This window comes from Mobula birostris, chromosome 9 (assembly GCF_030028105.1).
Source record: "Mobula birostris isolate sMobBir1 chromosome 9, sMobBir1.hap1, whole genome shotgun sequence".
Classification (NCBI taxonomy): domain Eukaryota; kingdom Metazoa; phylum Chordata; class Chondrichthyes; order Myliobatiformes; family Myliobatidae; genus Mobula; species Mobula birostris.
In genome coordinates this window covers 15,278,746-15,303,859 of record NC_092378.1, presented here as the reverse complement: position 1 = coordinate 15,303,859, position 25,114 = coordinate 15,278,746, and the positions used below count along the sequence as shown (strand labels likewise).

Below are 25,114 nucleotides of genomic sequence, written 5' to 3'. Positions count from 1 at the left end.
AAGCCAGAGAGTAGTAAATCTGTGGAATGCTCCGCCACAGACTGCAGTGGAGGCCGTGGGTATATTTAAGGTGAAAGTTGATCGTTTCCTGACCAGTCAGGACATCAAAGGATATAGTGAGAAGACAGGTGTATGGAGTTGATTGGGATCCAGGATCAGCCATGATGGAATGGCAGAGCAGACTCGATGGGCTGAATAGCCTAATTCTGCTCCTATGTCTTATGGTCTTAAATAATGGCTCCCAAGTATAAAGCCGGAAGTATCTATCCAGCTCCACACAACTATTCAGCAGCTAAAAGCAGACCACCAATGTTCAATATTGCATTTCATACCTGAAAAGTGTGGATTGTTCTGGCCCATGCATGCACCAACTTGCATTCCTTCTCCACTTCTTTAAAATCCACCAAAATCCGCCGATTCTGCTTGTCATCCAGTAGCAAGAAACGATTGTACGAAGTACCTGTATTACTATATACAGTTTTATCCTGCAAATTAAGCAATAAAAGGCTTCTTACATCCACATAGGCACAAAAATCATTTGGGTGATTTTATTCTTTAATGAGAATTCATTATTTCATCTATAATGAACTGTAAAAATATTTGACTGATTTACAATTGTCTGACATCTAAACTAGCCCGCTTAGTGAAGAAAAATATGTCGTTATTTTCAAGTATCATTTTCAGAATTTCACAACCTTTGACTTAATTACTGACCATGTATTCTCCTCACTTTCAACAAATATCCTGTGGGGCGGAGGCCAGTGGAGGCTCCAAATTTCTTCTCATCTCTGTCCAGAATGCTCAGCTTATACTTTGAGACATTGGCAAGTGGTTCCAGACAACGCAGCCAGGGAAGACAACAATCCTGTCTCTATACTGTCAATCCCAAAAGAATTTTTTTGTATTTCTGTGTATTCCCTCGTTCTTATGAAGTCAGCTTAATTTCTCCTCACACAACAAAACTGGCAACCCTGCTATCAATCTGTTAAACTTTGACTGCAATGCCCCCATTTTAAATCTATCCTGCCCTAGGTAGGGAAACCTGATCTATGCACAATACTCTAGATGCAGTCTTATCAAGGTGTCTTTATTCATGTACTTAAATACTTAACCGTGTCTTTTTAATCCTCTACAGATTCTGCAATTAATTTAGAGTGAATTGCATACAAAGGCATTCAGATCCCTTTGAAAATCAAAAGACTTTGATTTTCAGTTTGAGCTACTAAATTTTAATTAATTCCCCTTCTCCCCTATTGCTTAGTATTTGAGAAAATGTGTTGAATATATAAGGGTCAGCTACAGAATGAGTTATAACATTAGTGGAAGAGAGCATTAATAGTTGACCTGATAAAGACCACACTGTTGATCAAGTAAGCAGTAAAGTTAAAAGAATGCTGCAATCAGGTGAGCAAGAAAAGACAGGAATGCTAGAGTTTGTAATTCTCTTGTTGCTTGGAAGATGAGTGGAAACCCTAGAGAAATTAAAGAAACCATTGATTCTTTTGTTGGCTAGTTTCTGGTGGTAATCTACCATGTTACAGTAGATGAGTATGGAATTCCTTTGGAAATTATAGATATAGTATCTGTAAAAAGTATTCAACCAACCCCCTTGGAAGTTTTTGTCTTTTATTGTTTTACAACATTGAAATCACATTGGATTTAATTTAATTTAATTTAAATTTAAATTTAATCACATTGAATTCCTGTTGTTTGGATTTAATTTAGCTTTTTTACACTCATCAGTAGAAAAAGACACTTTCATGTCAAGGTGAAAGCAAATTTCTACAAATTGGTCTAAATTAATTACAAATATAAAACACAATTTAACTGATTGCATAATTACTCACCCCCTTCAAGTCAGAATTTAGTTGATGCACCTTTGGCAGCAATTACAGCTTTGAGTCTGTGTGGATAGGTCTCTATCAGCTTTGCATATCTGGACACTGCAATTTTTCCTCATTCTTTTCACAAAACTGCTCAAGCTCTGTCATATTTCATGGGTATCATGAGTGAACAGACCTTTTCAAGTCCAGCTACAAATTCTCAATTGGATTGTGATCTGGACTCTGAACTGGCCACTGAAGGACATTAACTTTGTTGTTTTTAAGCCATTCAATGTTGCTTTGGCTTTATTCTTGGGGTCATTGTCTTGCTGGAAAACAAATCTTCTCACAAGTCACAGTTCTCTCGCATCAGGTTTTCCTCCAGGATTTCGCTGTACTTTGCTGCATTCATTTTACCCTCTACCTTCAAAAGCTTTCCAGGGCCTGCTGCAGTGAAGCAACCCCACAGCATGATGCAGCTACCACCATGCTTCAGAGTTGAGATTGTGTGTTTTGATGATGTGCCAAACACAGCTATTAGTCTAATGGTCAGAAAGCTCAACTTTGGTTTCATCAGACCATAAAACCTTCTTCCAGCTGACTTCAGTCTCCCACGTCTTCTGGCAAACTCTAGCTGAGATTTCATGTGAGTTTTTTTTCAACAATGGCTTTCTCTTTGCCACTCTCCCATAAAGCTGCAACTGGTGAAACAACACACATAAAAAATGCCGGTGAACGCAGCAGGCCAGGTAGCATCTATAGGAAGAGGTACAGTCAATGTTTCGGGCCGAGACCCTTTATCAGAACTAACTGAAAGAAGAGACAGAAAGAGATTTGAAAGTGAGAGGGGGAGGGGGAGATCCAAAATGATAGGAGAAGACAAGAGGGGGAGCGATGGAGCTAACAGCTGGAAAGTTGATTGGCAAACGGGATATGAGAGGATCATGGGACAGGAAGCCTAGGGAGAAAAAAAGGGGAGGGGAGCCCAGAGGATGGGCAAGGAGTTATAGTGAGAGGGACAAAAAGAGAATGGATGAATGAATGAATGAATGAATGAATGAATGAATAAATAAATAAATAAATAAAGGATGGGGTACGAAGGGGAGGTGGGGCATTAATGGAAGTTAGAGAAGTCAATGTTCATGCCATCAGGTTGGAGGCTACCCAGACGGAATATAAGGTGTTGTTCCTCCAACCTGAGTGTGGCTTCATCTTTACAGTAGAGGCCGTGGATAGACATATCCGAATGGGAATGGGACGTGGAATTAAAATGTGTGGCCACTGGGAGATCCTGCTTTCTCTGGCAGACAGAGCATAGGTGTTCAGCGAAACGGTCTCCCAGCCTGTGTCGGGTCTCGCCAATATATAGAAGGCCACATCGGGAGCACCAGACGCAGTATATCACCCCAGCCGACTCACAGGTGAAGTGTCGCCTCACCTGGAGGGACTATCTGGGGCCCTGAATGGTGTTGAGGGAGGAAGTGTAAGGGCATGTGTAGCACTTGTTCCGCTTACAAGGTTAAGTGCTGGGAGGGAGATTGGTGGGAAGGGGTGGGGGGGGACGAATGGACAAAGGAGTCGCGTAGGGAGCGATCCCTGCAGAAAGCAGAAAGAGGTGGGGGGAGGGAAAGATGTGCTTAGTGGACCCAGAGGCTGGTGAGGTGGTAGATGAGGACAAGGGGAACCCTATTCCTAGTGGGGTGGTGGGAGGATGGGGTGAGAGCAGATGTGCGTGAAATGGGAGAGATGCAACCGAAGGTAAACCCGGATTGATGATTCCCTTCATAGAGAAGCTGCTTAGAGAGAACCTTGATATACCGGCCGCGAAAGACCTACAGATAGGAAGGGCTCACCGCGCGTTGGCACCACAGCCTCCGGCAGGCGCCCAACCCAGATCGATTCTGGTCAGAGTTACAGAACGAAGGAAGAGGTGCTTAAAAGGGCATGGCAATATAAAGGTTTCATGTGGAACAACTGTAAAATCAGCTTAGACCACGACTACGCACCGGGGATTCTTGCCAGACGGAAGGAATGTACGGAAACACGGAGAGTCCTGAAGGAAAACAACATCAGATTCCAGACCCTGTATCCAGCTCGGCTGAGAGGCTTTTACGACGAAGGGACAAAAACTTACGCTACGGTGGAGGAGGCAACGTCGGACCTGGCGGACCGGGGACTACCTATTAAGGTTATCACCCAACCGGAGTCGCTACTGGAGAGGATTCGGCAGAAGTCGTGGCAGTTAGTGGGGCGAGGACGCTCCACACGAACCAGAGTGTCAAACTACAAGGAAAAGCTGCAAATATTCAGACGCGAGTGTACAGAGAATACAGATTAATTAAGAGAAATGACTGAAAAGAGTAAGTCGGACTTAAAGGTAAAATGAAAACTGGTAACTGAAAATAAACTAGACGGAATAACTTGAATGATAGCAATATGGTCGAGACATAAATAGGAGAAAATTCTCTATGATTATTCAAACTGCTGAGGGCCCTCTAACACAGGGTGAAGATAGAGGTTATCCCTCTGAACTGAGGCGGGTCGGTGCTCAGGCCTCACTGTGGGAAGTTGGGAAAAATTTTCAAATGTTACACGTTCAAAAATGTCTAGAGTGTGGTTATATGTCTTGGTTTACTGTTGAGAAGGGATTGCTTACTGTTTGGTTAGAAAAGGAGAGTGTTTTTTTTCTACTAGAGAAAAATGCAAACTGAATTGGTAAAAATAATTTCCTATAATGTTAATGGGGTTTTGAATCCAATTAAGAGAAATAAGATTATGTCTAAATTGAAAAAAGAGAGGGCACAAATAGCTTTCCTCCAGGAAACACATATGAGCCAATCTGAACATGGAAAATTAAAAAGAATGGGCTTTAAGCATGTATTTTATTCATCATATAAATTGAGTCACAAAAGAGGGGTAGCTACTTTAATATCAAGTACTCTTAATTATGAACATATTTCAGAGACTAAAGACAAAGGAGGACAGTTTGTAAAAATCACAGGAAGAATAGAAGGTACAGAAATAACATTGCTGAATGTTTATGCTCCTCCAGGTTGTGAATGGTCATTTTATAGACACATTTTTGACCTAATGGTCAGTTCTCAAGGGGTAGTAATTTGTGGAGGGGATTTTAATATTAGATTAAATCCTGTATTAGATTCTTCAAGAATAGTTACTCAGAATAAACCTCTGACTCGGAAAATGAATTCATTGATGGAGGAGTTGGGAATTATAGATGTCTGGAGGGAATTACACCCTACTAGTAAAGATTATACACATTACTCTTTCCCTCATTCAGCCTATTCAAGGATAGACTATCTCTTTATCTTTAATACAGATAGACTCAGGATAAAAAACTGTAATATTGCAACAATTGATCTGTCGGATCATAGCCCAGTCTCCATGTCTCTAATCCTGGAAAGGAAAATGAGGAAAACACTATGGAGGCTAAACTCACATATACTCAATAACCCGAAAGTAATGGAGAGATTAAGGGGAGAAATCAAAGAATATCTAGACCTTAATGACACGGGAGAAACATCACCAGTGATCTTATGGGATACATTGAAAGCTGTACTGAGAGGGAAAATTATTTCCATTACCACTCACATGAAAAAAATCAATGCACAAAAATTAGCAGACCTTCAAGAAAAATTAAAACAACTTCAAGTTGTAGATAGCAACAAAAGTAATTCAAATCGACAACAGGAAATTAGGAAATTGCAAAGTGAAATTGACGATATTTATACGTTGGAAACTCAAAGCAATTTTCTTTACCTGAGACAAAAGAATTATGAAGTAGGAGGTAAATCAGCTAGATTATTAGCATATAAATTACGAAAACAACAAGCAGACAATACAATTCATAAAATAAAGAATCCAAAGACAAAGCTTGTGGAGAGTACAATAGGGAAAATTCAAGAGAGTTTTGAAACATATTATCGAGAGCTGTACTCCCAACCCCGGGCCCCCAATGAGCCCTATATAGACAGTGTATTGAATTTTTTAGATCTACCTAAACTTACAGTTTTACAAAATGAAAGTTTATTAGAACCAGTAACTGTCAAAGAGCTGAACGTGGCCATCTCTAGGTTAAAGACTGGAAAGTCCCCGGGTTCTGATGGGTTTACCTCAGAGTGGTACAAGTCCCTGAAGACACAGTTAGCCCCAATATGACTTAACACCTTTAATTGGATCTTGCAGAGAGGAGAAACTCCACCTTCCTGGACAGAAGTGATTATTTCAGTTATTCCTAAAGAAGGTAAAGATAAACTAGAATGTGGCAATTATCGGCCAATTAGTGTTCTTAATTTAGATTACAAACTATTTACATCTATATTAGCGCGCAGATTGGAAAAGCTTTTACCTGGCCTAATCCACTTAGACCAGACTGGATTTATTCAACAAAGACAAACACAGGACAACATAAGGAGAACTCTACACATACTAGAACAGGTTAATAAGAACGAGACAGAGACAATGGTAGTAGGATTGGACGCTGAGAAAGCTTTTGATTCGGTTATTTGGGCATTCCTATACAGAGTGTTAGGAAGATTCGGCTTTCAAGAAAAGTTTATTAAAGTAATTCAGACTCTATATGACAGCCCTACAGCCCAAATTAAGTTAAATGGGGACCTCTCTGACTCCTTCATCTTAGAGAGAGGCACTAGACAGGGATGCCCAATTTCTCCTCTCCTTTTTGTGCTATATATTGAACTGCTTACCCAACTAATAAGACAGAGCAAAATCGTAAAAGGTATCAAGGTGGCAGGGATTGAACAGAAAGTGGCGTTATTCGCAGATGATGTTTTGGTCTATCTGAGTGAACCAGAAAAATCATTTATAGGATTGTTTACACTGTTGGATGACTTTGGGAAAATATCAGGTTATAAAATAAATGTAAAGAAAACGCAGGTTATGTCCCTAAATTATACACCATCCAAAAAATTGCAGGATACAAACGATCTTAAGTGGGAAGCTAAATCATTAAAATATTTAGGAATAACCCTGCCGAAGGATCTTTCAACACTGTCACAGGTAAATTATGGGCCATTAATCTCAGAGATAAAAGCAGATATGCATAGATGGAATCTTATCCCCTTTTTAAGTTTAAATTCAAGGATAAATACTATAAAAATGAATATTCTTCCTCAGTTATTGTATCTTTTCTGTACTTTACCGGTGGAGGTGGATGATAATCAATTCAGGGAATGGGACAAATGGATTTCCCGCTTCATTCGGCAAGGAAAGAAACCTAGAATTCGATATAACACCTTACAGTTAGGGAAGGAAGGAGGAGGTATGGTTCTTCCTTGCCTGAGAAATTATTTTTATGCCACACAGATAACCCCTCTGTTATATTGGTGTAATAGGGAATACAAGGCTAGATGGAAGGAAATAGAATTTGGATTAGTTGACAGTTTTCCTCTACAGGCCTCAATAGCTGACAAAGGATTGATGGCCCAGTTGGAAAAATTTAAAAACAATTGGATAAATCTTACATTAAAAGTATGGCAGAAGGTGGTTAATTCATGTGGAATTAATAACATGTTAAAACTCTTTAGATGGTGTGCATATGATACAGAATTCCTTCCCAACAGAGGAGATAAAAGATTTGAGCTATGGATAAAGAAAGGTCTTACAACCTACTTCTCATTTATAGATAAAAGAGTATTACAAAGTTTCCAAATCCTGCAGGACAAATATGGCCTAGAACACAATGACTTTTTTTAGGTACCTTCAAGTACGAAACTATGTTAACCAGAGTTGTAGATATACAGACCTATCAACAGTAGAATTAGAATTTTTCAAGATTCTGAATTCGGCTTGCAGTTCAATACCTAGTAAATCAGTTTCTCGATTATATAATGCACTCTCCCATGCTAAAAATGTAAATACACTGTATATTAAAGAGAAGTAGGAGAAAGAAACGGGGTTGGTACTTTCAGAGGAGGCTTGGGGGAAAATCTGCAGCTTTCAATGGTCCTCGACTAATTCTTTGACTTGGAGAGAACATTGTTGGAAAAACATTATAAAATACTTCAAGACCCCATATCAGGAAAAATATAAAGATACAAACGTGACGTGTTGGAGAAGGTGCGGCTCCAAGGAGGCAAATCATTTTCATATTTTCTGGGATTGCCCTAAATTAAGTCTATATTGGGAAGGTATTCATAGAACATTAGTTAATGTACTTAGGTCCCAGATACCTCTGAACTTTGAGACGCTCTATTTGGGGCATGTATTGTTTCTTGAACAGAAGGAAGATATAAAGTTGCTGCAGGCCCTCTTAGCGGCAAGTAAGAAATCAATCACTAGAAAGTGGCTAAATCCAATACCACCTACATTAGAAGATTGGCACGAAATTATCTTGGAAATATTTAAAATGGAAAAGTTGACTTACTCCCTGAGAACTCAAAAAGAAAAATTTTATCAAATCTGGAATAAATGGATTGAATATATAACCCCAATGCGAGCAAACTTTAGATGACTCTCCTAATGATTTATACTGCTCTTCTCATCAACACAGTAATATTACTAACATAAGCACCCCTAGTCTAAATGTCTTTTTTTTTGTTTTCTTTTGGAAAATAGAGAATTAACACAAGTAAAGGGAAAGATTTGGGAAAGAGATAAAAAATGAAAAAAATTAAGTAAATAAGTACATAGGGATTGGATAATTATGTCTGCGGGCAGGAGCAAGCATGAACAAATTAGGATATAAACACCTACAATGGTTGTTACATAGGCTTACATACAACATTTTGGACCAGTGGAAATGGTCCAGAAGAGTTATATGGAAACTATTATTACTATTTTTCTTAACAACTAATACCATTACTTAGCCTAATAGATTAGAATTACCACAGTACATAATTATCTATTTAAGTGTCTAATTTCCTTTTATATCATCTCAATGTGTACTTAAGAATGTATAAATAATTATAGTTTTATACATATAAAAAAAATGGAAAAGGTTATATGTGTGAAAAAAGTACATGATATTTGTGAATTCCTTATCCAAATAAAAATAAAATTAAAAAAAAAAATGGGAGAGATGCATTTGAGAGCAGAGTTGATGGTGGAGGAAGGGAAGCCCCTTTCTTTAAAAAAAAGGAGCACATCTCCTTCGTGCTGAAATGAAAAGCCTCATTCTGAGAGCAGATGCAGCGGAGACGGAGGAATTGCGAGAAGGGGATGGCATTTTTACAAGAGACGGTGGGAAGAGGAATAGTCCAGGTAGCTGTGAGAGTCCGTAGGCTTATAGTAGACATCAGTAGATAAGCTGTCTCCAGAGATACAGACAGAAAGAGCAAGAAAGGGGAGGGAGGTGTCGGAAATGGACCAGGTAAACTTGAGGGCAGGGTGAAAGTTGGAGGCAAAGCTAATGAAGTCAATGAGCTCAGCATGCGTGCAGGAAGCAGCGCCAATGCAGTCGTCAAAGTAGCGAAGGAAAAGTGGGGGAGAGATACCAATAAAGGCTTGGAACATGGATTGTTCCACAAAGACAACAAAAGGCAGGCATAGCTGGGACCCATATGGGTGCCCATGGCTACACCTTTTGTTTGGAGGAAGTGGGAGGAGCCAAAGGGGAAGTTATTAAGAGTAAGCACTAATTCCGCTAGACGGAAGAGAGTGGTGGTAGAGAGGAACTGGTTAGGTCTGGAATCTGAAAAGAAGCGGAGAGCTTTGAGACCTTCCTGGTGAAGCACCTGGGCAACAGTTGTTGTATGCGCAGTCACTCCCATCTCAGCCACTGAAGTTTGTAACTCCTCCAGAGTTGTCATAGGTCTCTTGGTAGCCTCCCTCACTAGTCCCCTTCTTGCACAGTCACTCAGTTTTTGAGAACAGCCTGCTCTAGGCAGATTTACAGCTGTGCCATGTTCTTTCCATTTCTTGATGATTGACTTAACTGTACTCCAAGGGATATTCAGTGACTGGAAATTTTCTTATATCCATCTCTTGATTTGTGCTTTTCAATAACCCTTTTTTGCAGAGTTGTTTGGAGTGTTTTTTTTGTCTTCACGGCGTTGTTTTTGCCGGAATACTGTCTCATCAGCAGTTGGGAACTTCCAGATACAGGTGTATTTTTACTACAATCAATCGAAACACCTTGACTGCACATGGTGATCTCCATTTACCTAATTACGTGACTTCTCAAACCAAATGGCTGCATCAGTGATGATTTGTTGTATCATATTAAAAATATTCATGCAATTATTTTGTGCTTTATATTTGTAATTTAGATCACTTTGTAGAGATCTGTTTTCATTTTAACACAAAGGTGCCTTTTCTGTTGATCAATGTCAAAAAAGGCCAAATTAAACCCACTGTGATTCAATGTGTAAAACAATAAAACATGAAACCTTCTAAGGGGGATGAATAATTTTTAATAGGCACTGTATGTTGTTTCCTGGAACAGATAGTTAGAGTCATCGAACACTACAGCACAGACACAGGCCCTTTAGTCCATCGAGTCCATGCCCAACTATCAATCTGCCTAGTCCCATCGACCTGGACCCAGACCAAATCCCTCATACCTTTCAATCCATGTATCTATGTAAATTTCTCTTAAAATGTTGAAACTGAACCTGAATCTACCACTTCCACAGCTTGTTCCACACTCTCACCATTCTGTGTGAAGAGGTTACCATTCATGTTCTACTTAAATATTTTACCTTTCACCCTGAACCCATGACCTCTAGTTCTAGTCCCACCCAATCTCAGTGGCAAAAGCCTGCTTGTATTTACCCTATATATACCCCTTAATTTTGTATTCGTCCATTAAATCTCCCCTTTTTCTCCTATGCTCTAGGGAATTATGGCCTAACCTATTCAACATTTCCCTATCACTTAGGTCCTCAAGTCCTGGCAACATCCTTGCAAATTTTCTCTGCCCTCTTTCAATCTTCTTGATATCTTTCCTGTAGGTAGTGAACAAAAATGCACACAATACCCCATATTAGGCCTTACCAAAGTCTTATACAACTTCAACGTGCAACACCTCAGACTTGTCTGCACTAAATGCCATCTGCTATTTTTCAACCCATTTTCCAGCTGGTCTAGTTTTGCTAGCCTTCCTCACAGTCCAACTATGCCAATCTTGGTGTCATCTACAAATCTGCTGGTCCAGTTTACTACGTTATCATCCAAATCACTGATAGAGGTGACAAACAGCAATGGACCCAGTACCACTTGTCACAGGTCTCCAATCAGAGTGCAACAATTTACTACCACTCTCTGTCTTCTCCTGCAAAACTAATGTCTAATTAAATTTACAATCTCATCCTGAATGCCAAGTGACTGAACCTTCTTGACCAACCTCTATGAACCCGTCATGCAGAACCTAGTCAAATACCTTGCTAAAGTCCATGTAGACAACATCCACTGCTATGCCTTCGTCAATTTTCCAAACCATATAAGATTGGTTAGACATGACCTACCACACACAAAGCAATGTTGACTATCCTTAATCAGTCCCTGTCTATCCATATACTTATATATCCAGTGCATAAAACCGTAAGACATAGGAACAGAATTAGGCCACTTGGTCCATCGAGTCTGCTCCGCCATTCCATCAAGGCTGATTTATTATCCCTCTCAACCCATTCTCCTGCCTTCTTCCCATAAACTTTGATGCCCTAACCAACCAAGAATCTATCAACCTCTGCTTTAGATATACTCAAAGACATGGCCTCCACAGCCATCTGTGGCAATGAATTCCAGATTCACCACCTTCTGGCTAAAGAATTGCTTCTAATCCCTGTTCTAAATGGATGTCCCTCTATTCTGAGCCTGTGCCCTCTGATCCTAAACTCACCCACTATAAGAAACATCTTCTCCACATCCACTCTGTCTAGGCTGTTCAATATTTGATAGGTTTCAATAAGTTCCTCCTCCCCCCACCATTCTTCCAAACTCCAATGACTAAAGGACCAGAGCTATCAAATGGTTCTCATACATTAACCCTTTCATTCGTGGAACCATTCTCATGAAAATCCTCTGGACCCTCTCCAATGCCACCACATATTTTCTTAGAAGCCCAAAACTGCTCACAATACTCCCAGTGCAGTCTGAGCAATGCCTTATAAAATCTCAGCATCACAATCTCACTCTTATATTCTAGTCATCTCAAAATGAATGCTAATATCACATCTGCCTTCCTTACCACCAACTCAACCTGCAAGTTAACCTTTAGGGAATCCTGAACAAGGACCCCCAAGTCCCTTTGCATCTCAGATTTTTGTATTTTCTCCATTTAGAAAATAGTATACACCTTTATTTCTTCTACCTACATGCATGACCATCCCCTACACAATATTCCATCTGCCACTTCTTTACTCATTCTCCCAATCTGTCCAAGTCCTTTTGCAGACTCTCTGCTTCCTCAACACTACCTGCCCTCCATCTTTCTTTGTATTGTCTGCAAACTTGGCCACAAAGCCATCAATTCCATCATCCAAATTGTGGACGTATAACATGAAAGGAACTGTTCCCAATACTGACCCCTGTAGATACCATTTTTCACCGCCAGCCAACCAAAATAGGCCCCCTTTATTCCGGCTCTTTGTCTCCTGCTAATCAGCTACTGCTTTACCCATGCTGGTACCTTTCCTGTAATACATTAGGCTCTTATCTTATTAAGCAGCCTCATGTATGGCACTTTGTCAAAGGTCTTCTGAAAATCCAAGTTAATGATTCTGGAACCATTCCAGAATCTAGTGATTCTTGAAAGATCATTACTAATCCCTCCACAATATCTTCAGCCACACCCTTCAAATCCCTGGCGTGTACACCATCTGGTCCAGGTGACTTATCAACTTTCAGACTTTTCAGTTTCCCCAAGAACCTCCTCTTTAGTAAAGGTAACTTCACACACTTCATGGCGCCATGACACCTGGGACTTCCACCATACTGCTAGTGTCTTCCACAGTGAAGACTGAGGCAAGATACTTATTCAGTTCATCTGCCATTTCCTTGTCCCCCATTATTACCCCTCCAGCATCATTTTCCAGCAGTCTGATATCCACTCTCACTTCCCTCTTATGTACCAGGAGAATCTTTTGGTATCCTCTTTAATATCATTGGCTAGCTTAATTTCATATTCCATGTTTACCTTCTTATTGACTTCTTTAGTTGCTTTCTGTGAGCTTTTAACAGCTTACCAGTCCTCTAACTTCCCACTAATTTTTGCTCTATTATATGCAAGCTCTTTGGCTTTTATGTTGGCTTTGACTTCCCTTGTTAGCCATGGATGTGTCATAAATCAATTTTTTTCTGGTAGGCAGTCAGTGAGCGGAGTGCCACAGGGGTCAGTGCAGGCCCCACCACTGTTCGTGATATACATTTATGATTTGTAAAGGGCCTCAGAGTGTAGCGTATCTACATTTGCTGCTGGCACTCAGTTAAATGGAAAAACAAATAGTGCAGAGGATGTGGAGAGTCTACAGAGAGACATAGATAGGTTAAATGAGTGGGCAACGGTCTGGCAGATAGAGTTCAATGCTGGTAAGTACAAGGTCATCCACTTTGGAAGGAAAACTGGAAGATCGGATTTTTTAAATTGTGAAAGACTGCAGCTCGCTGTTGTGCAGAGGGACTTGGGGTGCTTGTGCATGATTTGCAAAAGGTGGGTTTGTAGGTGCAACAAGTTATCAAGGCAGCAAATGGAATGCAGCCTTCCTCAATAGACAAATTCAACTTAAGAGCAGGGAGATCACACTGCAACTATACGGGGTTCTGGTGAGGCACTACCCGGTGTTCAGTTCTGGTCTCCTTACTTGAGAAAAGACATACTGGCCTTGGAGGCAGTATATAGAGGTTCACCAGGTTGATTCTGGAGATGGTGGTGGGGGGGGGGGGGGTGTGGAAATTAGCCTCTGAGAAGAAATTGAGCCTACTGGGTTTATACTCGCTGGAATTTAGAAGAATGATGGGGGATCTTATAGTAAAGTACAATATTATGAAAGAGATAGTTAAAGAAGAGGCAGGAAAGTTGTTTCCATGGTCAAGGTGACCAGAACTAGAAGAAATAGCATCAAAGTTCAGAGGAATACATTTAGGAAGGAGATAAGAAGATTTTTTCCAGACAGGAGTAAATCTGTGGAATCATCTGTCTAGGGAAGCAGTAGAAGCTAATCCATTACACTCAGACCCTGCAGAACGCTAACCTGCATAGCACTGATTTACAATGTGGTTATTCAATTCTTTATTGAATATTTTTTTAATGAAAAAATTCATTCTAAAGAACACTTAAAACTTCTCACAAGCGGCCACCATTACAGTAAACATTCAATCACCAATGAGAGCACTTTATGTACGCTCTGAGCCACCCATAGCTAATCACAGATTAGTAATGCTCTGCCTTCCCCGTGTGTAAATGTTCTTACTCCCTTGCCAATTTATTCCATCTTTTTCACCCATAATATCTGGAAAACGGCCTGCAACTTCCAGTGAGAGTAGTACGTCGAACATGTCTAGGAAAAGCATTAGCATGGATGTGACACGGCGTTTTAGAATCCGGTGAGTGTCAGGTTGATGTTGGCACCTCTTTGAAGTTGGCTATATCGACCATCAGAACAATTATATAAAAAAAATTCAGACAAGATAAAAACTTCTGCAATGATGACCTTAAAAAGTTATCATCAACAAAGGTGACTTGTTCAAGGAGCCATTGTTTGAAAAGAATGGAAAAATAGGCTAAATATATGGGTGGATGACACAACACAACAAAACATGCCCCAAAACCAGCTTATAATAATGGAAAAGGCAAGGAGCATCTTCAATCATATTCAAGAAGATGATACATCAATAATATTCACAGCCAGCGGGCGTTGGTTTGATAGATATAAACAGCGCAGTAACCTCCATATCATACATATCTCTGGTGAAGCAGCTAGTGCAGACAGCAAGAGCTTTAATAGTGAACAGCTTCAAGAATTGAAAGAGCAACGCATCCTGGGTGAATCTGAGGACACGGATGGAAAAGAGGAAACACCAGCAAGAAACCTCACCGCAAAATTCCTCAGCACTAGCATCACCACAATCACACAAACCATGGACCAGTTCATTGATAATGACCCTGACTGGGAGCGAAGCAATAAGGCAAAGAGAGGTGCTCTTGTCATGATTTCCTGCTACCGCGAACTGCTTCATGAGAGGAAACTTTAAAAAAAAAGGCAGTCGAATCTCGATGCTTACTTGAAGATGAAGCTAAAGTTAGAGGAGGTCTTTGGAGGAGCCAGTTCCCTCTTCTAAGATGTAACCACCACCCACTTCCCTTCCCTGCTGCTGCAATTTGTTGCTGCTCCACTGATGTATAGGTTAGGCCTGTTTGTGTGTTTGCTACTCCATGGATTACTGTGTATACATAAATTAACTTTAATGCCCTGGTTCATATTTTTACTGTTTAGCTGTATGCACCTGTACTTCATTTTGGCAGTTCTGTAAGAGCAGTCTGTTCTAATTTCATGCTTGTTTGGGTTACTGTTGAAGATAAGAGATGAGGAGAAATGTGTTCCATCCAATTAGGATGGTCGAATTAAGGGGAGGTTTCTCTGGTGAGGCACACTAAGGTTGGGCTTGGGGCTTTTATTCGAGAGGAGATGGAGAGAGAAGACGCTGGGGAGAACTGGTCGCAGCATACGGAATGGTGGGAGACCCGCTTGTTCGAGGTGGGTTGCGAGCAACGTTCAGAGGGTGGTGTGTGCTTTCAGGTTGACTGAGGGCCCAGCACATGAGTGGCAGAGAAGTTCACAATGAGCTCCAACTTGTGCACAGTTGACTGTTTAATTAGAATGGTGTGACATGGCTCAGTGTGCTGGACTTGAGGAGTGCGTACTAACAGATACCCACGAGTGAGGCTGATAAAGAGAGGACTTATCTGAAGTATGTGTCTGATAATGAGAAGGGAGCTGAAAAAGGCTTATGAATTAGCTGAGGTCTTGGCTGCCAAGCAGAACCAAGGAAATCAGGGTGTTTCATAACATATCATATATCTTGAGTTTGATTTCTTTTTAAGTCAGGTACACAAATCCATTTACGTAATGTTATAATGACCCCGCATAGCTCTGATTTACATAGCGCTCCACTTCCGGGAAATGCATCCTCAGCGTTAAACGGGTTCTGAGTGTGAATAGATTTAAGATTTTTCAACAGCAGGGGAATTAAGGATTATGAGGAAAAGGCAGAGACAGGTGAAGCTGAGTCCATAGACAGATCAGTGATAATCTTATTGAATGGTGGGGGCAGGCTCCATGGCCCAGATAGCCTATTCTGCTCCTATTTCTTATGTCCTTATGAACCTGTACAGTACTGTACTGTTCCATGTTCTATGTTCCTTCTGCATGTAGGTATTCCCAGAGTTCTGTTGGAGGTGCTCTTGCATTCAGTCATGTTGACAATGAAAGAGTTATTCGCACAGTACATTTACCATTCAGCGTTGTATTTGGCAGTTAGTTGTTGGAGAAACCAAGGCAAATAACCATAGTGTACAGTTTGTAAATGTATGTCTGTGGGGAACTGGGAGTAGGTGAAAACGACAGAATTAACAAAGATACATCGAAAACCTACAGCGCAATACAGGCCCTTTGGCCCACAATGCTGTGCCAAACATATACTTACTTTAGAAATTACCTAGGGTTACCCATAGCCCTCTATTTTGCTAAACTCCATGTACCTATCCAGGAGCATCTTAAAAGAGCCTATTGTATCTGCCTCCACCATTGTCACTGGCAGCGCATTCCACGCACTCACCACTCTCTGCGTAATAAAACTTACCCCTGACATCTCCTCTGTACCTATTTCCAAGCACCTTAAAACTGTGCCCTCTCGTGCTAGCCATTTCAGTCCTAGGAAAAAGCCTCTGACTATCCACACGATCAATGCCTCTCATAATCTTGTACACCTCTGTCAGGTCACCTCTCATCCTCTGTTGCTCCAAGGAGAAAAGGCCAAGTTCACTCAACCTATTCTCATAAGGCATGCTCCCCAATCCAGGCAACATCCTTGTAAATCTCCTCTGCACCTTTTCTATAGTTTCCACATCCTTCCTGTAGTGAGGTGACCAGAAGTGAGCACAGTACTCCAAGTGGGGTCTGACCAGGGTCCTATATAGCTGCAACATTTAATTGGAGTAAGGGGAAATATGAGGCTATCAGGCAGGAACTTGGAAGCATAAATTGGAAACAGATGTTAGGGAAACCTATGGAAGAAATGTGGCAAGTGTTCAGAATATATGCGTGGGGTTCTGAGCAGGTACGTTCCAATGAGACAGGGAAAGGAGGGTAGGATACAAAATCCGTGGTGTACAAAGGCTGTTGTAAATCTAGTCAAGAAGAAAAGAAGAGCTTATGAAAGGTTCAAAAAACTAGATAATGATAGGGATCTAGAAGATTATAAGGCTAGCAGGAAGGAGCTTAAGAATGAAATTAGGAGAGCCAGAAGGAGCCATGAGGCGGCCTTGGCGGACAGGATTAAGGAAAACCTCAAGGCATTCTACAAGTATGTGAAGAGCAAGAGGGTAAGACATGACAGAATAGGACCAATCAAGTGTGACAGTGGAAAAGTGTGTATGAAACCGGAGGAAATAGCGGAGGTACTTAATGAATACTTTGCTTCAGCGGTGGTGGTGCTGGCAGCAGCAGCATCTGTTAGTCTCGCGAGACCATGGATCTGCGCCTGGAAGCTTTCCAGGGCGCAGGCCTGGGCAAGGTTTTATAGAAGACCGGCAGTTGCCCATGCAGCAAGTCTCACCACTCCACGCCACCGATTTATCCAAGGGAAGGGCAAGGGCTGATACAACTTGGCACCGGTGTCGTCACAGGAGTTGCCAGAATGAGGTTGAAGGCAACGTTGGACTGCCTTAGGGACTCCAGCTCCAGATTTGTCCTCAGGGTTTACTCCCGAGGCCTCTCCCATGATTGAGTATGGCCGCAAGGCAGTGGAGATTTGAAATCAGAGTTTTCCCTCTCTTGGATGGACTGCCTTCCCAGGCTGACGAGCTTGCTTCAGTATTCACTACAGAAAAGGACCTTGGCTATTGTAGGGATGACTTGCAGTGGACTGAAAAGCTTGAGTACAACGAGATCTAGGTGTCCTTGTTCATCAGTCACTGAAAGTAAGCATGCAGGTACAGCAGGCAGTGAAGAAAGGTAATGGCATGTTGGCCTTCATAACAAGGGGAGTTGAGTATAGGAGCAAAGAGGTCCTTCTGCAGTTGTACAGGGCACTGGTGAGACCACACCTGGAGTATTGTGTACAGTCTTGGTCTCCAAATTTGAGGAAGGACATTCTAGCTATTGAGGGAGTGCAGCATAGATTCACGAGGTTAATTCCCAGGATGGCGGGACTGTCATATGTTGAAAGATTGGAGCAAGTGGGCTTGTATACACTGGAATTTAGAAGGATGAGAGGGGATCTGATTGAAACATATAAGATTATTAAGGGATTGGACACGCTAGAGACAGGAAACATGTTCCCGATGTTGGGGGAGTCCAGAACCAGAGGCCACAGTTTAAGAATAAGGGGTAGACCATTTAGAATGGAATTGAGGGAAAATTTTTTCACACAGAGAGTTGTGGTTCTGTGGAATGCTCTGGAGTTAGATAGAGCTCTTAAAGGTAGTGGAGTCAAGGGATATGGGGAGAAGGCAGGAAAAGGGTACTGATAGTGGATGATCAGCCATGATCACAGTTAATGACTGTGCTGGCTCAAAGGGCTGAATGGCCTACTCCTGCACCTACTGTCTATTGAGCATGTAGTTATTAAGGAAGAGGATGTGCTGGAGCTTTTGGAAAGCATCAAGTTGGATAAGTCACTGGGACTGGACGAGATGTACCCCAGGCTACTGTGGAAAGCGAGGGAGGAGATTGCTGAGCCTCTGGCAATGATCTTCGCATCGTCAATGAGGATGGTAGAGGTTCCAGAGGATTGGAGGGTTGCAGATGTTGTTCCCTTATTCAAGAAAGGGAGTAGGGATAGCCCAGGAAATTATAGACCAGAGAGTCTTACTTCAGTGGTTGGTAAGTTGATGGAGAAGATCCTGAGAGGCAGGATTTATGAAGATTTGGAGAGGCATAATATGATTAGGAATAGTCAGCATGGCTTTGTCAAAGGCAGGTTGTGCCTTACGAGCCTGACTGAATTTTTTGAGGATGTGACTAAACACATTGATGAAAGTAGAGCTGTAGATGTAGTGTATATGGAGTTTAGCAAGGCATTTGACAAGGTACCCCATGCAATGCTTATTGAGAAAGTAAGGAGGCATGGGATCCAAGGGGACATTACTTTGTGGATACAGAACTGGCTTGCCCACAGAAGGCAAAGAGTGGTTGTAGACGGGTGACATTCTGCATGGAGGCCAGTGACCAGTGGTGTGCCTCAGGGATCTGTTCTGGGACACCTACTCTTTGTGATTTTTATAAATGACCTGAATGAGGAAGCGGAGAGATGGGTTAGTAAATTTGCTGATGACACAAAGGTTGGGGGTGTTGTGATAGTGTGGAGGGCTGTCAAAGGTTACAACGGGACACTTTTAGGATGCAAAACTGGGCTGAGAAGTGGCAGATGGAGTACAACCCAGATAAGTGTGAGGTGGTTCATTTTGGTAGCTCAAATATGATGGCAGAGTATAGCATTAATGTTAATACTCTTGGCAGTGTGGAGGATCAGAGGGATTTTGGGATCTGAGTCCATAGGACAGTCAAAGCTGCTACGCAGTTTGACTCTGTGGTTAAGAAGGCATACGGTGCATTGACCTTCATCAATTGTGGGATTGAGTTTAAGAGCTGAGAGGTAATGCTGCAGATATATAGGACCCTGGTCAGACCCCACTTGGAGTACTTTGCTCAATTCTGGTCGCCTCACTACAGGAAGGACATGGAAACTATAGAAAGGGTGCAGAGGAGATTTACAAGGATGTTGCCTGGATTGGGGAGCATACTTATGAGAATAGGTTGAGTGAACTCGGCCTTTTCTCCTTGGAGCAACGGAGGATGAGAGGTGACCTGATAGAGGTGTACAAGATAATGAGAGGCATTGATCGTATGGATAGTCAGAGGCTTTTCCCCAGGGCTGAAATGGCTAGCACAAGAGGGCATAGTTTCAAGGTGCTTGGAAATAGGTACAGAGGAGATGTCAGGGTAAGTTGTTGTTGTTTATTTTTAAACGCGGAGAGTGGTGAGTGTGGAATGGGCTGCCGGCAGCGGTGGTGGAGGCGGCAACGATAATAATAGGGTCTTTTAAGAGACTCCTGGATGGCTACATGGAGCTTAGAAAAATAGAGGGCTATGGGTAAAGCCTAGGTAGTTCTAAGGTAGGGACATGTTCAGCACAGCTTTGTGGGCCGAAGGGCCTGTATTGTGCTGTAGGTTTTCCATGTTTCTAACATTACCTCTCGGCTTTTAAAGTCAATCCCATGGTTGACGAAGGTTGATAAAGGAACAGCATCTGCAACCCTCCAATCCTCCGGAACCTCTCCTGTCCCCATTGATGATGCAAAGATCATTGCAAAATTAATGTTTCAGATGATTGAGAGGATGTTAATCGGACAGGATAGTATTGAAGTTAAAGTGCTATTATATCTGCACTCATCCAAGGAAAGTTTTGTTTCTTGCACTTGATGGAAAAAGTTAACAAGACTTGAGTATTAGGAGGTGGGCCACTCAATTTAGGGCACCATGTTTCTGACAAGCCCTCAGAGCTACAGCTAGTTCAAGTCATGATTCTGATTAATCATGATATCCTCCCAGAAACTAACGGTAGAGGACTCTGAGATGGTAATGACTTTGAATTTCAGGGATAAGTGGCAAGTTAATATATTATTGAAGATGGTCATTGCCTGGACTTGCGGTATGAATGTTACTTTCCACATCAGCCCAATCCTAAATGTTGTCTAGGTCTTTCTATACTTGGACATAAACTGCTTAATTCCTAAGGAACTGAGAACAGAATTGAACATCATGTGATTATTGAACATCCCCACATCAGGCTTTATAATGGAAACAATGTTATTGATGACACAGCTAAAAATGGTTGATGCTAGGATTCTCCTGAGAAGCAAGTGTCTTGGTGACTTGAGATGGGGATGATAGACCTTCAGCAATCACAATCATCTTGTGCAGGATATGACTCCAACCAGTAAAGTATTTTCCCCTTGATACACATAAGGTTTCTTCTTGTTCTACTCCATTAAGTAGTTTCAATGTCAAGGCTTGTCATGCTCACCTCTGAAACTCAGTTAATTGGTCCATATTGGATTATGGATGTGATGAACGCTGAAACTTAAACTGGGCATTGATGAGATGGTGCACTGCTCCTTGATGGCATTGTCAATGCTGCTGATCAAGAGCAGGCTGATGAAGTTTATCCTTCAGTTTGTGAGCCAGATAGATCCGGGTAATGTTCTGCACCAAATCCTCAAGGGCTTTTTCCACTGAGGTGGGGTGAGACCACAATTAAGAGATCATGGTTTAAAGATGAAAGATGAATGCTTAAGGGGAACACGAGGGGGGGGCTTCCATTCTGTAGGTGGTGAGAGTGTGGAATGAACTGCTTGTGGATATAGTGGATGCAGGTTCGATTTCAACATTTAAGAGAGTTTTGGATGGGAAAGCTCTGGAGAGCTATGGTTCAGATGCAGGTCGATGGAACTAGGCAGATCAATAGTTTGGCATAGACTAGATGGGCCTAAGGGCCTGCTGCCCAGTTCTATGACTCTATAACTATGGGAATAGCGATAGGACGGGGAACTAAAGATGGTATGCAGGATGTTCTTTTAATTTAGAACACTTTTATAATGTCGCTTGTAAAAATTTCTTTAGTTAAGTAAATAGAGTATACCAAAAGTGAATTCTCAATCCCAGTTCATTGCAACCATCGAGCTTTTGTTCCAATAACAAATGCTATTGGAAAGATACACTTCAATTTTAAAAAGTTTAAGGTTTTACCTCAATGATAAAAAAGATTTCTCCATTACATAGGCGAACTTGTTTCTTCTCCAACTTTGATGTTGATTCTTCAGTCAAATCCATGACGTATCCATTCCTCGTACAGCACACTTTATCTCCAACTCGGAAGTCACTCTTTCTTTCATGATCTCTTAAGTAAAAATGAAAATTATAAAACTTCAAATTGGCATATCGTTTCACATTAAGATCAGAATGTGACGATACTGCAATAACGATTACTTCAGTGGAATTTCATTACTATATCAGGAGCACCATTAATGGAGTAATATTGACAATAGAGTGTCAGGTTCTTAAGCACAGCACGTAGAGTGTCATCACACTAAGCACAAGGTAAAACTGGGATTTACAATTGGTGCACAGCTTAGCAAAATGTTAGTCAACACCCTCATTTATAATTGAAGCACACTAGCAGAGGATGGTAAAACCTTAACCCCATAATCCTTCATACCCAGAAATCTACTTAACTTTGTCTTGAATGCATCCTGTAATTAAATCAGGTTAGTCCTCTTGAGTATAAAATTTCAAAAATTACTCTCCTCTGACTTCTCTCCCTTGCCTTTTATCTTCTCATTAGCCATGACTCAATCACTATTTCTGTTGAGGTTTTATGTATTAATTTACAATATCTTTCAAATTCGTTCAAGAGATGTGCACTTTGTAGGCTGAACCAACATTTAATTGCCTATCCCCAATTGCCCTTGTGAGTTACATAGCAGAGAAACAGGCCCTTCATCCCAACACATCCATGTTGACAATAGTGACTTCCTGAGCTGGTTCCATTTGGCTGCATTGGGGCCATATCTGTCAAAATCTTTCTTACTCAGTTCAAATGTCTTGTAAGCATTATTATTGTACCTGTCTCTACCACTTCCTCTACCAATTCATTCTATATAGCATATATTCCATTAAGCCCTCCCAACCATTGAGTAACATCTACACAAAACACGGCTGTAGAAAAGCAGCATCCATATTAGAGATCCTCACCACCCAGGTCATGTTCTCATCTCACTGCTACCATCAGGTAGAAGGTAGGTACGAAAGCCTCAGAATTCACATCACCAGCTTCAGGAACAGTTACTACTCCTCAAATATCAGGCTCTTGAACAAAAGGGGATAACTACATTCACTTGCCCATCATTGAGATGTTTCCTACAACCAGTGATCTCACTTTAAGGACTCTTTATCTCATTAGCTTGCGTTCTCATTGTTTATTACTATTTATTAAAATTTGCATTTGCACAGTTTGTTGTCTTCTGCAGTCTGGTTGACCTTTCATTGATCCTGTTATAGCTACTATTCTATAGGTTTGCTCAGAATGCCCACAGTAACTGAATCTCAGGGTTATATATGGTGACATATATATATATTTGATAATAAAGTTTACTTTAACTTTTATATGTGTGGAAAAACCTGGTCCTTAGATCCCTTTTGATCTTTCCCTATTTACCTTAAACTATACCCTCAAATTTAAGGTTCCTCTATCTTGGGGAAAAACATGGCTACCAGCTGTCTATGAGAAGCATACTATAGAGAGTGTGGTTAGCTAGAGTCTGGTATCCCATGGTAATGGTGTCTAAAAACCTGCGAGCATAGGTTAAAGTGAGAGGAGGAAACGTAAAGAGACCAAGGGACGTTTTTTTTTAAAAAAATACAGTTTGTATCTGGACTAGTAATCCCTGAGGAGGTGACGGAAGGAGGAACAGTTCTTTAGGTGCCACATCGTACAACATGGGCGATCATGGTCTTTACATGACATGATTGGTCTTGGCAAATTTTTCTGCAGAAGTGGCTTGCCACTGCCACCTTCAGGTGACTCCAGCCTTTATCAATACTCTTCAGAGATGGCCTGCCTGGCATCAGCGGTTGCATAACTAGGAAATGTGATATGTACCCTCATAAAACCATCCACCACTTGCTCCCATGGCTTCATATGACCCCGATCAGTGGGGGGCTAAGCAGGTGCTACACCTTACCCAAGGGTGACACGGAGTGAAGGAGTGCCTTGCATCTCCTTTTGTAGAGATGCATCTCTGCCCTGCCACCCTGTAACATTGCTTAAAGAGGTATCTGGAGAGGTATTTGAATAACCAGCATGTAGAGCAGGGATTACCAACCTTTTTTATGCAATGGAGCCTTACCATTAACCAAAGGGTTCATGGACCTCAAGTTGGGAACCTGTGGTGTAGAGTAATATGGAAGTAGTGCACTCAAAGTGGGATTAACATGGGAAGACATGATGGTCAGCCCAGACATAATGGGCTGAAGGCTGTGCAACTCCATGGCTCATTTAACAGGGTCTAGAGCCAGAAAGTCACCCATTGTGGATAATGAGGCAACTTTTTCTCCTCTGAGAGGGTAATGAGTCTCTGGCACTCTCTTCCTACAGAAGCAATATTCTTTGAATATTTTCCAAGTCAAATGAGGCAGTTTATTTTCTAAAGCAAGAGGATGAATAATTTGCACAGGTGGATGGAAATGCAATGTTGAGCTCACAGGTAAATCAGTCATGAACGTATTACATTATGGAACAGTCTCAGGATATAAGTGTCCTATTTTTGCTCCTAATAAACATAGGTTTGCATGTTCTGAATAAGAAGATCCAGTTTGAGTATTACTGTTAGCCTGTTAATGTTGCTATATACTTAGGCAATTAATAAGTCAGTAATATCAGTACAGCCATAGCTGTCATGTTCTTTTGCAAACTGTGTTTTACTCATCTATTACTAAAAGGCTGCAACTTTAATATTCAGCAACATTTGGACAAAAACACCAACATACTAAAATCCTTCTGAAAGCTGATCAGGTGAGATATATAATGATGAAAATAGAAACCAAGCCAGTTACAACCCTAGCATTGCACTTACTTGGTCAAATGGCCTGAATAATGTTTGCAGCAGAGCTCATTGATCACTGCACAATCATCCCTGCATAAAAAGTCAGAAGTTATAATGAAGATAATGCATCATTTATTGGAATATTGTGCATACATAATAAACAAGTTTGAAAATAACACACATTGAGGAGGATTCACTTCGCTGCTGCCTACGATTACACATAAAGGCAATGAAACCAGTGATAGTCAGGTAATGCATTTCCCAAAATGATAAAATAGAGGTTGTCATAGATCATTCGGTTGAGAATTGATGCTAAAGCCACTAATTTTTCCTTTTAATAGAGATTTGGTTGTAAGTCATGGATTGCACAGAAGAGTTATTTGGTTAAAATTGTTCTTCCTATTACAAAGAAATACAGTTAAAGTACTTTTTTGACCCTCTTTCACACACTGTAATTTAACACTAAAATATATTCAGTTACCACTTTGTT

General features: G+C 41.1%; 1 protein-coding gene across 2 annotated transcripts in view; it reads right to left on the bottom strand.

Moving 5' to 3' along the window:
- The window catches only part of helb (helicase (DNA) B), a 58,005-nt gene that overhangs the window by 7,170 nt on the left and 25,721 nt on the right, over positions 1 to 25,114 (bottom strand). For both annotated transcript variants that reach the window (XM_072267521.1, XM_072267522.1), the window contains 3 exons: positions 24,655 to 24,714; positions 21,770 to 21,920; positions 333 to 485 (listed from right to left, as the gene is read on the bottom strand). In XM_072267521.1, the coding sequence (XP_072123622.1) occupies positions 333 to 485; positions 21,770 to 21,920; positions 24,655 to 24,714 (364 nt within the window). The remainder of the gene's footprint in view (positions 1 to 332; positions 486 to 21,769; positions 21,921 to 24,654; positions 24,715 to 25,114) is intronic.